This window comes from Manduca sexta, chromosome 18, assembly GCF_014839805.1.
Source record: "Manduca sexta isolate Smith_Timp_Sample1 chromosome 18, JHU_Msex_v1.0, whole genome shotgun sequence".
Lineage (NCBI taxonomy): Eukaryota > Metazoa > Arthropoda > Insecta > Lepidoptera > Sphingidae > Manduca > Manduca sexta.
Window position 1 is genome coordinate 13,696,759 of NC_051132.1, and position 16,083 is coordinate 13,712,841.

The 16,083-nt window shown below is 33.3% G+C and overlaps 1 protein-coding gene and 1 long non-coding RNA gene across 2 annotated transcripts; one reads left to right on the plus strand and one right to left on the minus strand.

Annotated features, from left to right (window-relative positions):
* The first annotated feature begins 976 nt into the window (after window positions 1–976).
* On the plus strand, window positions 977–14,693 carry LOC115448609. Its single transcript, XM_030176082.2, has 13 exons — window positions 977–1,272; window positions 1,787–1,892; window positions 2,125–2,210; window positions 2,881–3,029; window positions 3,601–3,733; window positions 10,031–10,157; window positions 10,441–10,508; window positions 11,299–11,425; window positions 12,092–12,207; window positions 13,089–13,280; window positions 13,458–13,600; window positions 14,162–14,291; window positions 14,566–14,693. The coding sequence occupies exons 1-13, from the start codon at window positions 1,203–1,205 to the stop codon at window positions 14,619–14,621; spliced, it is 1,503 nt and encodes a 500-aa protein (XP_030031942.2). The 5' UTR covers window positions 977–1,202; the 3' UTR covers window positions 14,622–14,693.
* Window positions 14,685–15,575, minus strand: LOC119189737. The gene is made up of 2 exons (XR_005112579.1): window positions 15,361–15,575; window positions 14,685–15,174 (listed from the first exon to the last, which is right to left on the minus strand). It is a non-coding gene; the product is annotated as an uncharacterized LOC119189737 (long non-coding RNA).
* Between the last annotated feature and the right edge of the window lie 508 nt (window positions 15,576–16,083).

The following is a 16,083-nucleotide window of genomic DNA, read 5'->3' on the forward strand; positions in this document are numbered from 1 at the left end:
TATTTATTTCAATATACCGTTTACAATATCTCCTGTATAGCGATTTTTCATCAGTTTCAGTACATCTTTATAAACTGGTATAAACTCCGACGCTAGGAGTGGTGTTAGAGAGTAGATTATGTTGGCGTCACCCGCTTGTGTAACACAACGTGCAAGCGAAAATCGTCAATGACACTCATATTAATGAGCACTGAGACACGAGGAGAGAATTGCTTATGTGTTAACCCGCAACGATGAAATAGTGTGTTTAGTCTAAATCCTAATGTCCAGTAGGATTTTATGACGTTTAGGGTCGTCTCGCCACATTATCGGAGTACAGCCGGTGCTCTAAAAATTAGATTTTACACGAGGGCCAAAAATTGGCTTCACCGCTCTTCTTTTTAATTTTTTTAAAACTAATCGTGCATCGTTACATGTGTAATAAATTAAATCTATTAGATATAATAACCAAAATTTATAAATAAATATATACAAAATAAAAAAATATCTGCATTTGCATGTACATATTTTTTTTGTGAATAATATGTTTCTCAATTTAAAATTTAAATTCAGACCTCTTCGGATCCGATTTGGAGTTACCTTACACGCATGCTGTTTTTTTCAGTGAGTATGATTCTCATTTATCTGAATAATCTGAATGAATCACGTTGACGAGCATTCTGTATCAGATCCAGAATAATTCCAATCTGCTAATAAGTGAAAGCATATTTCACTTTCATAGAGTATTAGAAATGTAAACAATGTTTTTATAAAATAAATATGTACATACATAATATATTCAGGAATTTAATAAGTTTATATTTTAATTTTGACATGTTTAATTTTATATGTATGTGTCATTTTATATCCCTTTATTCATTTATTTTACAATAAACAGTGGACAATCTGTAAGGGCAATAACTTTATTTAGTTAGTTTAGCAGTTTACACTGCATCCGCGGCAACACACTTTTATGTATCTACCCACTAATTAGTTATATTAACATCATTCTGTACCACTCATTTGTTCTACTATTTCATATTTACATTCACGATTCCCGGTAACTCGGATCTTACGTAATAATGTTTATATTTCTACATAAAGGTTATTGATAGTTCATAGTATGTTTTCAAAATATTCTATTATAATTTTATTGAAAACTCGACTGGAAGGGAGAGCTTCGCAGTTGGCAGTCGGAGGACTACTTTGGAACGTCGTGGAGGATGGAGTTAATAATTCCTTTGTGTCTGGTTTTTAAATTCTGTTTGGCGAGCTACCATGAGCAATATAGAGGTATGTATATTGGTTTAATATTCTCATGCAGTTAAAATAAGGACATCCATGTTTCGTTATGCTTATTTCTAAAAAATCATATGATTTCACGAACCTTTATAGACTATAACCATATTATCGGTACTTGTGTGACTTGGAAGAAAAAAAATATCAAAATACTTTTTTCCGAATCCGGCGAGTGCTTCACGGGTATACTACTGTCTACCACAGATAAACTTGATGAATACAAGAGCATCAAGGTTTTTTGGGAAATAATAGATTTGATTTTTCCTTAAGGTTTTTGTTTGGCAGTGGAATCACTGATCGACCCAATCCGTTTGGGTTGTAGAGAAAAGAACTTATACTGCAGCTCTTACATGTAGTGAATGTATTTTTTTTTTATATAGTTGTAATGGAATAGGCGTTTGTCTTCCATCTCACCTGATGGAAAGTGTAGATGAAGACGAAGGTGGTAAAGGCTTTCAGAGTTCACCTTATCAGGAAATAAATTTTATAAATATTGTATTATTTCTAGTGCCTCAAGCTTCATCGGATAAATGGGAATCGTACGTTTTCAATGAAAAGGAATATTTAATACAAAATTTGCCAGTAAATTGGGAAAACGCGAAGATATTGTGCCGGTAGGAACAAATATTATCATTATGTTAATTAAAGACGAAATTATAATTTATAAGTACATACTAATAATATTCTTTGATATAACACTATAATAAACATTCAAAACCATTCCACTGTATATGCGTCATTAGCTACGTAACAATAATTTATATCCAAAACATCCGCACACTATTTTACATTGATAATACTACAAGATTTCATAATATCAATGTTTTATTAATTTTTTCATAACAGCGGCCACCACAACGGTTCCCTGGCCATCTTGGACACGAGAGATAAAGCAGAATTCTTGGCCGAAGCACTTTCAGAGTCGCAGTTTTGTGAGTCTCTTTTTTCGCCATCTTTACTCATAAACTATTTCGTACATATGCTTGTTATTCTAACATCATTAACTGAGGAGTAAATTGAACCTAACGATTCTTTTTTTTTTCTACGACTGTGAAATATAATTTCTTTTTAGTATATTCTGATTAGTTGTTATTGGTTAGTAAGTTATTGTTAAACTGTTATAAGTGTTCATTTTTAGCAGCTATTACTAATCTATAAATATATTAAAAAATATGACCAAGGCATGATTGTATGAAGCTCAAAGTCATTACTAATTCTTAGATTTAAGTTCTCGCCAGGTCCTTCGTTCTTGATGCAGTTTAAGGTCAACGCAAGAATCCAATAGATAAGTTTTATTTATTTATTTAAGGACCTCCAACAAAGGATACACGGCATATAATAAATACAATGTTGTAGCATTTGTACAATTAGCAATGTGACGTGCCTCTTCAATTATAGGAGATCACAACATGCAAATTTATATATTGGTACAGCGGCAAAAATATTAATTTTTGTTATAAATATGATTTAGATATATAAGTAGAAACTCAAAACAGACAAAAAAAGATATAATAAGAAGTGAAAAAATATAACAAGATCTTATGTTATAACATGTGATGGTGAAAGTGATTCATTATAGTTTTGATTGAGTTTCGATTTTAGCTATAGAATCAGTATGGGTTGGAGCCAGGAGAGATTCCGCCGAAGATCCAGAAGGGTACAGGTGGTTTCATGGCGTGGAACTCAGGAGGACCGCGTTGGATATCCTCAGGAGTGAGGGAGACAGCAATGTAGCTCGGCATTATCCTGTGGTTAGTAATAATCGTTTAAACTTTTCATTATTATATTACCCATTATAGAATAATAAACGTCGATTTCTGACAAGATCAATAACTCAGGCTTTTTTATACACTTTAGGTGGTGGTGATCGGCTTACCTTACTATTGTTGGTTGATTCTAGGCAACAAAAAATATATTTTGTGAATATAATTTAATAGATGTTGTAGAAAAACTAGCTCCGTTTTAATCACGTTTCCTCGTGTAATTATTTGATCGCCAAAATATTACAACAAACTGGAGGTACTACTGGTGGTAAGTCACATATGTGAGAGTCCGCCTGGGTAGGTATCACCGCAATGTCTATTTCTGCCGCCAAGCAGCTGTGTGTAGTCACTTTTGTGTTCCGATTTGAAGGACATTGGTGTTGGATGGTGTTTCTACTGTTTATGGGCGGTCTTATCGCTTATCATCACGCGAACGGCAAGCTCGTCTCGTCATTCAAAGCAATAAAAAAATCGTCGACTCTATTTTCTTCAAGTATAATATTTGCGAAAGTATATATGATACCTAATTATAGACTTATAGTTATTAATATTATTTCAGTGGCTGAACAGGACCCATGTCCCGGTGCCAGACGGGGGCGCTGACTGCGTCGCCCTGGAGAGAGTATACCACGACAAGCCCGTGTTTCTGGACCTCCCCTGCAGCTTGGAGAGGCCATTTGTGTGTGAGCGAGGTAAGCTTCTGGAACATCCTGATCTTAGGTGGAGCTACTAATGCAATTTCTTTTCTTCACCGTTGGTTTTTGCTAGTAATATTATAAATCCTTTTATTTCCTCCTTCCTGCCGGCCCGAGCTGGTTACTGCCTTGTATTGCTTAAAATTTTTATCTCTAATTTAAAATGTCTGTAGTTGTATAAGTGATTTTAATTGTTATTTAGAAATAATAGTAATTATTCTTATGAATTGTGACGTATCATAAGTGCAACTTTATTCGCCTACGTGATAAAGTATTTTATTTATTTATTTAAGGTGGTAGCTCAAGGTCCATTTTCATACATTTTGTTTCGGCTTTAATCTGGGTAACTAAACAAGTATTGGCAAGTAAAGAATTTAAATTCACGTCTAGTTAGTGATTAGTTCTCGCAGTTGAAAGAAAAACGTAAAATAATTAATAATCATGGATATTTCGGCCTTTAAAATTTAATATGACGAAATTTTAAAGGCAGAAATATCCATGATTATTAATTATTTTACACTTCAACTGCGGAAAAATCATAACTAGACAAGATTAATAGCAGATTAAAAGCCAAAAAAATGGACCACCTAAATCTAACTAAAAGTATGTCTGTTTTGCGTCCAAGGATAAATCGCTGAACTAATTTTGAATAAATTAGTACGGAGTGACCTTCATCCGGGAGTAAAAACATATATATTTTAAAATAATTGTCACAAATCGGTTATCACAAATGATACACCTTTAAAGATCGCAGAGCACGTAGTAATTTGATTTAGATATTTAAGATCCTTAATTTACACTATAGACTGAATTACGGACTACATTGTTAATAAAACCACTATGACGGATCACTGTTATTTAATTTGATATCTTAAACATAAACTTAAAGAACTACATTATTGTGGCTGCTCGCCGGCAGCCCGTGACAGGAAGAAGGAAGTGGAGGCGTGTTGCCACAAAAACAAATTAAATTACATATTAACAAATGTTACCCTAAACAAATATAAATGTACCCATTCAACATGCCTCCTTACATTTATATTTTAACTAAATCATATCATACACTACTCATATCAAGTATTTTAAATTAAAACAATAGCTCTATAAACATTACCTTCAGTATAACATATTAATTGTAACTTATTTTTTTTTTTTTTTTTTTTATATTACAATTATCATCTTTTAATTAAACAATTTAAACCAATATTTATCTCAACATAATATCCATCTGAAAGATAAATTACTTTTACAACAACTTTAACATATCTCTAAATTTATTAAATTTATTACTTCCCAATGGTTTTGTTAAAATGTCAGCTATATTTTGATCAGATGCAATTTTTATAACATCAATTAAACCAATTTTAACACTTTCATGAACAAAATGATAATGAACTTCAATATGTTTTGAATTTTTGTGAAATTTCCGTATTTAGCAATAATTTGAGCTCCAATATTATCTTCATATATTTTTACAGGTTTACAATCTTTCTGACAAATCTCATTAATTAAACAAACTATAAATTTAATTTCAGTAACAGCTTCTGACAGCGCAATGTATTCAGCAAATGTAGATGACTTTGTTACACAATTTTGTTTCTTTGATTTCCAAAATATTACATTCCCAAACAATCTAATTACAAATCCTGTTGTTGATTTCCTACTGACAATATCTCCTGCAAAATCTGCATCTACATAACAATCTAACATATCAGAATTTATATTCATGTTATAAATTAATTTTATATGTTTTGTTAAGTAAAGATATTTAAGTACTGCATAAAAGCATATTTAACATGTGTCTCATTATAGCAATTTTGGAATCTACTCAAATAATTAACACTGAACGATATATCTGGTCTTGTACCTGAACTAATATATAAAAGTGCTCCAATTAAATTTCTATATTTTACATTCTCATTTATATTACAGTTTTCTAGTTTAAGATTTACTTCCATTGGTGTAGTATATAACTTTGTATTTATTATATTATAACGCTTAGCTAATGATTCTATATATGATTCCTGACTCAGTGTCATGGTCTTATTCTTTTTATAATCATAATCAATATGTATTCCAATGTATTCTTTAACTTTACCCATATCCTTCATAGTAAATTTACTTAACAGTTTGTTTTTAATATTACTCATTACCTTTTCATCTTTACAACATATTAACAAATCATCAACATATAACAAAATGTATACACTCACATTAGTATCCAATTTAAAATATAAACAAAAGTCATATTTACTTCTCTGAAATCCAAGACTAGTTAAAAACTTATTGACACATTCATACCAAGCCCGAGGGCTTTCTTTTAAACCATATAATGTTTTATTTAATTTATAAACTCTATCAGTGCCATCATCATAACCAATTGGCTGCTTTACATAAACTTCAGATAAAATTTTACCATTTAAAAAAGCAGTTTCAACATCCATCTGATGTATATTAAGATTATTTTGACAACAATAAGACAATAACAATTTTAAAGTTTGCATTTTAGCAACGGGTGAATATATATCATCAATAAAATCTTTTGTTGAAAACCTCTTACTACTAACCTAGCTTTAAATTTATTTTCGGCTTTCTTTCTGTATATCCATTTCACATCTAAAGGCTGTTTGTCTGCTGGTTTACTTACAAGTCTCCAGGTCTCATTTTTTGCCAAACTGTTCATCTCACGATTCATAGCCTCAGTCCATTCTTTTGCTTCATCGCTAGTTATTGCCTCCTGAAAATTATCTGGAATCATAGCATCACAATAGTTAACAGTTATACAATAATAACCAAATTCTTCATCAAACCGAGTTGGTGGCTTGATTTTACGCCGATTTCTTGTTTCAATTACTTTATTATCATCATAACTTTCATTTGTTTCAGCATTCAAATCTTCATTAATTTTCTCATTATTTTCTTCTGCATTAGTCTCTTTCTTCTCTTCTATAATTTTCTCTTCCAATTTATTCGGCTGGCTATTACTTTTATCATTTTTCTCTTCTCTATTATCATCGAGACCAATACACATTACATCATCTTCAATTATATCACAATGTCTTGCTACAACTATTCTATTGTTTATTAATACTCTATATCCAACATCTGTATAGCCCATTAGTATGCCAAGCTCGGCTTTCCTGTCCCATTTACATTTTCTCTTTTCCTCTGGTGTTCTAACAAATACTTTACTTCCATATATCCTTAAATTTTCAATGCTTGGCCTTTGTTTGAAAAATATCTCATAAGGCGTCTTCCTTTCTATAGTGCCATTTGTTAATGTTCTATTCTTTAAATAAGCTGCGGCCATAACCACTTCAGGCCAAAATCTTTTATGCACTTTTGCCTCTGCCAATAGACATCTTGACATATCCATTATTGATCTATTGAACCTCTCTGCTGTGCCATTTAATTCATGCACATATGGCGGACAAGATTTAATCATAATTCCCTTTGATCTTGCAAAGTCAAACACTCTTTTATTAATGTATTCCTTTCCATTATCACATCTCAATTCTTTAATATTTTTCCCAGTTAAATTTTGTATCTCATTAACATACTGCATTAAACAATTATATACTTTATCTTTTGACGGAATACAATAAACTTTTGCCAACTTACTATAGTCATCTATAAAACTTAAGAAATATTTTTCACCATTAAAACCTGTAGTTCTGTGTGGCCCATTTAAATCTGTGTGTACAATTTCTAATATATCCTGTGCTCGTTTTCTATTATTTTTAAATGGCAAGTTATGCATTTTATTTTCAATACATATAGCACATTTCATGTACTTACATTCAATCTCCTTTGGTAATCCTTTCAATAATTCACTTGTACACATAGTATTCAAATTGTTAAAGTTTATATGACCAAGCATCCTATGTAATTTCTCCTTCACTGTCATACTTGATTTCTTCACTAAATTAGCATGTAATGTACTTGCATTTATATAACCTTTTAATTTATACAGTCTATCTTCTTTCACTGCTATAGCTATAATAGTTCCATAGACATTATATATTTTTTGATTGTGCGTCCCCTGGAAACAATTTTATGATTGTCTGTAATCTTTGAATAGCTCAATAAATTTGCTTTCATCTCTTTGACATAGAAAACATTGTTCAAAACAACTTCAGACTTTTTCCATAGACCATAAAATAAGTTTGTATTTTTCCGACCTTTGTAGCTTCTAATATTCTTCCATCACCAACTTTTACTTTAATAGGTTGTTGTAATATTTCACATGAATGATAGTACTCATCAGTATTAATTATATGATCTGTACAACCACTATCTAATAACCAAGTTAAGTGGCCAGACTGCTCAATATTATATATTTTACTTGAAGTTGAAACATTATTATTCTCAATAGTTGCAAGGAAATTATTACCACCACTCTCATTACTGGATTTATTATTATAAGTTCTTCCTCTAATATTTCTTGAATTATAATATGATCCACGTTGATGTCCACGATTATTATTAAATCTAATAAATCCATTTCCTCTACCACTGTTAACATTTCTGTGTCGACAATCTCTTTGCATGTGGCCAGGTTTTCCACAGGTAAAACATTTAAAGTTTTTATTAGGTGATGCAGAACTACTAGTGTGAGCTTTAAAAACCTTTGAGTTGTCGCGTGATGGTTCATTACATTTTTCAGGTTCTTTATCCAATGATTTTAACATAATTTTACTTTTCAAATAATCTACAGTTCTGTCTTTTTCTGGTAAAACGTCTATTAGATCTCCAATATGACTGTAATTATGAGGTAAGGCCTTTAACATATAATTTAATTTTTCTTGTTCACTTACCGTCGCGCCGGCTTGTTTTAACTGATTTATTGATTTCTCAAAGTCGTCAAAAATACACTTACTTGCGAATAGTTCGATAATTTTATTGCTTCTACATTGTTGCGACATATAATCTGTAGTGCCGATGATTTCTGCAGGTACATTTCATCAAATTTTGCCAATATTTTGCATGCGGAATCTAAGTCGCATATATATTCGAGTTGCTTGTTGCTTATTGCACTATAAATGTAGTTCGTTGCCTGGATATCCATCTCTTCCCACTTTGCAACATCATCCGAATCATTTTTGATTCGTATGGCAGCGCTCTTTACATTTCTTAAACTCCAAAAACTTAAGTATACGTATTTTTCCAGATACTATAATCCGATCCGTCGAATATTGGAATAACTGCGTCATTGCATTTAGTAAACGCCATTTTTGCTTATTGCATATATAGCACGTTTCCACTTTATTTGCGAAAATATCTTCTTTTCTTCTTTGTATTTGCAGGCAACCACGCTCTGCTACCATGTTAATAAAACCACTATGACGGATCACTGTTATTTAATTTGATATCTTAAACATAAACTTAAAAGAACTACATTATTGTGGCTGCTCGCCGGCAGCCCGTGACAGGAAGAAGGAAGTGGAGGCGTGTTGCCACAAAAACAAATTAAATTACATATTAACAAATGTTACCCTAAACAAATATAAATGTACCCATTCAACATACATAAAATATTTATTACAAATATCCGCTATAGGGATCACCACCTCAAACTGACCACTACGAGATCCCCTCACAAACATCTCAGTAATGGTGCTCGATGATGTAGTATCAGCCCGAAATACCAATATATCCAAGAAGAAACTTCATTAAAACATTGCAAATTTAAAAAACAATAATTAGACATGGAATAGGTTCTTAAAACATTCATAAACATTCTTATTACATTTATTTAAGTGTTTTATACAAAGTTGGGTGCAGGGCGGGGCAGCTGCCGCCCCTAGTGATTCTAAAAAAATTGATAAATGTAAAGCAACCAAAGTCCTAAATCTGTCACTTGACTTGCTTGATCGATCATTCCCGCACGTCGAAACTCGAATGTATTCATCAATTCCATTCCTAATATTCCGTACGCTCAATTACGCTCTGCTCTATGTTATTATTAAAGCGGGAGAGGGGGAGTTTGGGAGGAACTTGTGCTCTCGACTTAACCTAAAATTCATATTTTTCTTATTCTCCATATCCATTGCGACGCTCTTGGTTTTTAACTAACTAAAATAAACTGAAGAGCGAAAGCAAGATACAGGCATAGCCTAGTTTTGGGACCCCTGACAATAAATGAAATGCTTAAACTCAGATATGCTATTTATTGTTTATGTAGTTCTTGATGTTATTATTTCTGTGTTCTTTTTGTTGCAATAAAGTTAAGTTATTATTATTATTAAAGCTAGTAGGTGTCTCATGATTGAAAGTATATTATGCGCATGCCAGACTCTCACTACCAAAGCCCAGTATCGGAGCTGAAGACCGTGCGCTGTAGATCCGGGCTGTACCACGTGTATGATGGCTGGATGAACTGGCACCAGGCAGCAGCCTACTGCGTGCTTCGGAAGATGAGGTAACGACACTATTTCGTAACAATGGGTATTGGCTATGTTTAATTTTGTGCATTTTTTTATATGTCACAGCAAAATTAGTACTAAAAAGAAGTCCTGTTGTGAAAACGGATATTTAATTTACAATTATATTTTATAGTTTGTTCAATAATTGTTTTTCTCAGCTGTTAGTTGTTATCAAATTGATCTGTGGTAAATTGATTATTTCCGTAAATCCTAATATATAATTTATGTTAACTATAACTTAAAGGCAAGGAAAGTTTAATTTATTTTGTTTTGGTTTAGTTTAGCGAATATCGCGAGCATGCGGTGTTTGAAGAAGCTTGGCATGACTATGCTCAAAACGAGACCCAGTAAGTACATATAACTTGACCAGGAATATAAAAAACCTGCTTTAGGGGTGTCACTTCTACGCTTTAGTTTTAAACTTAGCCTAGAAGCAATTTCTTTAACCTAGACAACCAATTAAATATAAATATCGTTTATTGGAGAGCAATGGAGACGGCTATGAACGGAGTTTCCCTGCGGCATCGAATCGGAAATGAGGAGATCCGAGGACCAAAGTAACCGACATAGCTATTAGAGTTGCGAAACTCAAATGGCTATGGGCAGGACACATAGCTCGTAGAACTGATGGTCGTTGGGGCGGAAAAGTTCTGGAGTGCCGACCACGAACCGGGAGACGCAGCGTAGGCAGGCCCCCCACGAGATGGACCGACGACCTGGTGAGGGTCGCCGGAGTCCGATGGATGAGGGCGGCCCAGAACTGGTCCCTGTGGCGCTCAATGGGGGAGGCCTATGTCCAGCAGTAGACGATTCCCGGCTGAAATGATAATGATGCTGATAGTTTATTACTTTAATAAAAATATTTAGTACCGCATTATTTCCATCTTATATGGAGTATAGTTACTTGTGATTAACAAGCCATACTATCCTTAACTTAGGTTAAGATAAGCAAGAATACTTGAAATACAATTTCGCAGGAAATTTTACAGTGTAGACAAGCTTGCAGGACTTGCGATGAGTCGCATGTACATTATTTATTGAAATATAGCTGCTAGTGTCAAGGTCAACATATGAAAATTCTTTCGATATATATTGCTGCTAGAATTTACTAGTGTAAACTCAGCTTTACACCTACAGGCATAGAGAACGCATGGGTAGGCGCAAAGGGAGCTCTGGGCAGATGGACCTGGATCGACTCCGGGCTGAGCATCTTCCAGCCGCCGGTGTTGCTCGACGTGCAGCCGGAACAGTGGCCACCCATGAGGTTAATGTATATTCTAGATGACAGGTAACAGTAGTTTACGTATGCAAGAGAACGTCTGGATAGGTCGTAGAACTATTTCCGCCACCAAGCAAACGCCTGGACAAGTCATAGGTGTATTTCCGCCACGGAGCGACATTTTGGAAACTAAGGTAAAGGTAAGATAATGTACTGCATGGAATATAGATTCCATTTTATCCAGGGAAAATCTGGAATGTTTTCACGCGAAAAAACGGGAACTTTTTCATTCGGAGAAACTATTTCAAACGGGCGAAGCCGCGAGCAAAAGTTAGTGTATTAAAATGCAATACTTAGTGTGTTAAATATAAAGAGCCTTTTGTAATACTCTAATAGATTTAAATGGATTCATTGTTTTATATTAGCTGAAATCCCACACAATCATAGCCAATATGGTAGAAAAATCTAATGAAATTTCTAAAATCAAGAGTGCCGTTCTACAATATTGAATCTCACGAAAAGGGATATAAATGAATCAATGATTATATCAAAAAGCTCCTTTAAGAAGGATAAAAAAAACGCTTATAGCTACCAAAATCTCTCTCCAAAACCTATCAAAATGGATTATTCTCACCTGCAATCTACTATAAACATTAATAATAACTAAGCTAAGTACACCACTCTAATGGAAAAGGAATATTCTTTGATCAGAGACATAAGATCAATAAAGCAGAGCGGATGCCTGCAGCTGGACCGGCACGCGTCGCACCCGCCAGTCTTCATGGAAGCCAGGTGCGAGAGGAAGATGCAGTTCATCTGCTACCAAGGTAACAGCTAGTATTTACAGTTTATTTATAAAGAGGTTAAGCGAAAAACGAATCTTTTTTCGCTGCGACGAAATCTTTTGAAGTTGTAGTAGTGGTTTTAGGGCGCGTAAAATTAAAATGACTTTTTATTAATATTTATTTTGTTCGAAACTTTAAATTTTTCATTTTACATCTAAGGCTAAAATAACTTATTGTGAAGTGCTATTTCCAAGTAGAAAAGTATATGGTTTCATTTAGTAACGTAATGTCAAAGTTACCCTGTATAACGGGCTCCGTTAAGTGACGTCACTGCACCTGATAGGATGTCGAATGAATGTCCAGTCGACACGGTCAAACCGTACTATCACATATACGAAAGTACGCCTGCAAGCCAGCATAATTGGGATGACTTGTAAGATATAAAAACCTTTGTCAATTGATACTCTTGTGTCCATATGGGCGACATTCCCCTGTCACATGCTTTGGAGTCACTCTGCCATATTCAAAAGGTAGAATCTGGATTATGTAATGAAGGAGATACAATTTCTAAGTTAAATATTGCTGTATTGTCTACGCCATGCATCTGTGGTTTTTTGCTTGAATTATCTGCTTTTTGATTACTTATACTATTCCGAGACTTTTAAGATATATTACATATTTTTTTCAAATATGTAGGCAACAAATCAATGTTCTGTTATTGTATGTTTGTTCACCATCCTGCTTCTCTAAATCTAAAATAGCTAATGGACAACTCAGTCTTCTTTATTCTTAGGCAAAACTTAATCCATCAGATTTTTACCTTATACAACATATTGGGCAAATTCTCGTCTCCTTTGAAATAAAACAGTATGAAAATACTAGAATACAATATATCATTTATCATTATTCCGTTCATTTATCAGGTCAAGATGCATTGAGAACTGGAGTAGCGCCACCTAGTGACGACGTGTATTACTACGTACTCGTCCGCCAGTTATTCTATTGGCAACATGCTTACGAAAACTGCTTGAAATTAAATGGCATGCTTGCCAGCCTCGATAATAACGATATTTTGATCCAATTACTACTTCTGATGGGAGAAAATAAAGAACAACGTAAGTATGAAAAATTGCATTAAGCGCCATCTATTTTTCATAATGGGAACGAAACTGTTAAAATGCCTAAAACAAGTAAAATACATTTTAATATTTAAAAGCGATGTTTTGCGGTATAATACGTTGACAAACAGAAAACTAACCAAAATTTTCATAAGGACACCTCAAAAATTGCAGCTATCGAGCACGTCTGGGTCTCTGGTCGCCTAAACATGACAAAAGATGTCGCCACAGAGGGTGTCTCCTACAGCTGGTTCAATCCGAGTAACGGAAAACGGATCCCTGACCATAAATCTGGTGACTCTACTCTTGGTTTGTATGTAAGTTCCTCTACAAGTCTTGGGTGGATATCATAGTCTCAAGCTTTTCTTTTTAAGGGCTTTGTAGAGGTGTATTCACGTCTAATTTAAGCCAGCTGTTAAGTTTCAAGTCATTGAGCAAAGCCCATTAAATCGTCAGGTTGATATTGAGCAGACAATTAAACATTTTACTGGTGGTAGGTTTCCGATATATGGGAGTCCACGTGGGTAGGTTCCACCGCAATGTCTATTTCTGCCGCCAAATAGCAGTGTGTTGTCACTGTGTTCCGGTTTGAAGGATATTATAGCCAGTGTAACTATTGGAGATAATAAGACTTAACATCTCATGTCTCAGTATGACGAGCGCAGTGGAATACCAAACAATACTTTGTAATTCAAGGTGTTGGATGGTGTTTGTACTGTTTATGAGCGGTAATATTGCATACCATCAGACGAAACAAGCTCATTTCGCCATTCAAAGCAATAAAAAAGACATTTTACCTGATCCTGGGATTGAACCCAAGACCTCAGTATGGTGTTATAACACAATGCATTGTAGTTATATTAACTATTTGTTACTAGATGCCTCCCTGGTTGGATGAAGAGTTCACAATGGACTCTTCCTGCTTGAACCTGGACAGGCAGGACCATTTGAGCGGCCTGGTCTATGGGCTACCATGCGATACTCCACAGTATTCTATATGTATGATTGGTAAGTATGTTTGGATGTATTATTTATAGCCTTTGAAAACCAAATTGGTAGACAAAGAGCTTATCTTTAAGTACAATCAGCCACAAAACTAGCTCAACAAATGCAAATTTCAAGTAGCCTTTAGTTTTTATGTATATAAAAAATTGTTTTCACTAAAATAAATCAATTGAAGTAATGCACCATTTGATGTTTCAAATTTCTTTAGCTACTTTTATGGCTTGTACATAATCATTTGCTGGATGTAGAATAATATGTGAAACTCTATTTGTTACAGAAAAGTCTTCTAAAGGGAATGCAGAGAACATTACAGATGGATATGAATCTCCATAATATTATACAAGAATTCTCAGAATACTGATCATTCTGACAAAAAATTATACAAAATAAAATATGTATATACAACCTTTACTTTTATTTTTATACAAGAGTTTAATCTATAACTTCCTAGTATGGCCCTTAGCAAATGACCTTGCCCTCATCATTCTTTGCAATTCATGCCTTTTTATGATATTCGAGGTTCATGCTCATAATCTCATAATTCCTTATGCTAATAATAATCTGCTGAATATTTGTATTCACATTAGGAGAAAACATTACTTTCTCATCCACAAGTAAGATTTTTGTTTTGGTCTTTAACTTTTGTTGTTAGTCTTGGTTTTGACATTCTTTATGCATAATCAGGCAGACAATATACATATAAATATCATTTCATTTCCTTGACAATATCAATCCATTGATGATTAACTTTGTTCAGTTGTGTGTAGTTGTTGTTCATTGCTAGTAGATTTTTTTTGAAACCCCTCAGATGTTCCAAGTAAGCTCGGAGGCTGCTATTCATAGCTCTGATAGATTCTACTTCTTGAGCCAGATCTGATTGCTGTTTCTGAAAAATTTGAGTTATTCTAAATCCAAAGCCGATATAAGAATAGTATATTTATGTATTACTAGCATGTTTCAACTAAATACATAATATTCTTGATGCAATAAAACAATAAATGTAGGTAAATAAATAAAACATTGGGTATGTCGCATCAGACAATTTATTATGATAAGTACACAAGATATTTACCTCACGCTTACTAGGTGAATTTGCTGACACAGTAGACATTGTAATGAGAAAATTTTAAATAAGATGTTAAAGTTAAGAAATTTTTAAATGTTAAAAGTCTGGTTAAAATTATAAAGTTACAATTTTTTTTTTTTTTTTTATAATTCGTCCTTAGAGGACAGGCTATAGTCTTACGACCATACTGCCTAGTCTTACGTATTTCTTTTTATATAAAGTTACAAGTCGCAACTCAATTTGGCGGTTATAATTTATAAATATTCGTTTTTTAAATATAGTTAAATATGCACTAAGGAAGTTACAGCCATACAACCAATAATTATTATTGTCATCAATAAAATACATATAATATTAATTAAATTCTCTAAGCATAAAATATAACAAATTAAATTCTTATTTTGATTTACATGCACGAACAGTATTTTGAAACTGCTAGATTCGATTATGAAACGCGGTTAACGTTCTCTCATTTGCACTTTTCTATGCGAGTGAATGGGACAGACGACATTTTGAGGTACACTGTACCTGTTTATTTTTGCTAAAAAATATAATAATGGGTTTGCATTAAATACACTAGCTTAAAATACAAATAATTTTATTTCTGTATCTAATTTATTGTTCTTCGAATCGTTTTATACATAAAGTAAAGGAATGAGTTGTAAATACACAGTGTAAATACACATGTTTTCGTAGAAAAGTTACAATACATTGCTATCGACTTTTGCT

Excerpts from the sequence above, each read along its gene's own strand:
- LOC115448609 (XM_030176082.2), top strand. The coding sequence starts at position 1,203 with ATGGAGTTAATAATTCCTTTGTGTCTGGTTTTTAAATTCTGTTTGGCG. Across the intron at positions 13,281-13,457 it reads GGGAGAAAATAAAGAACAAC|CTATCGAGCACGTCTGGGTC; the intron begins GTAAGTATGAAA and ends CAAAAATTGCAG. Across the intron at positions 13,601-14,161 it reads ACTCTACTCTTGGTTTGTAT|ATGCCTCCCTGGTTGGATGA; the intron begins GTAAGTTCCTCT and ends ATTTGTTACTAG.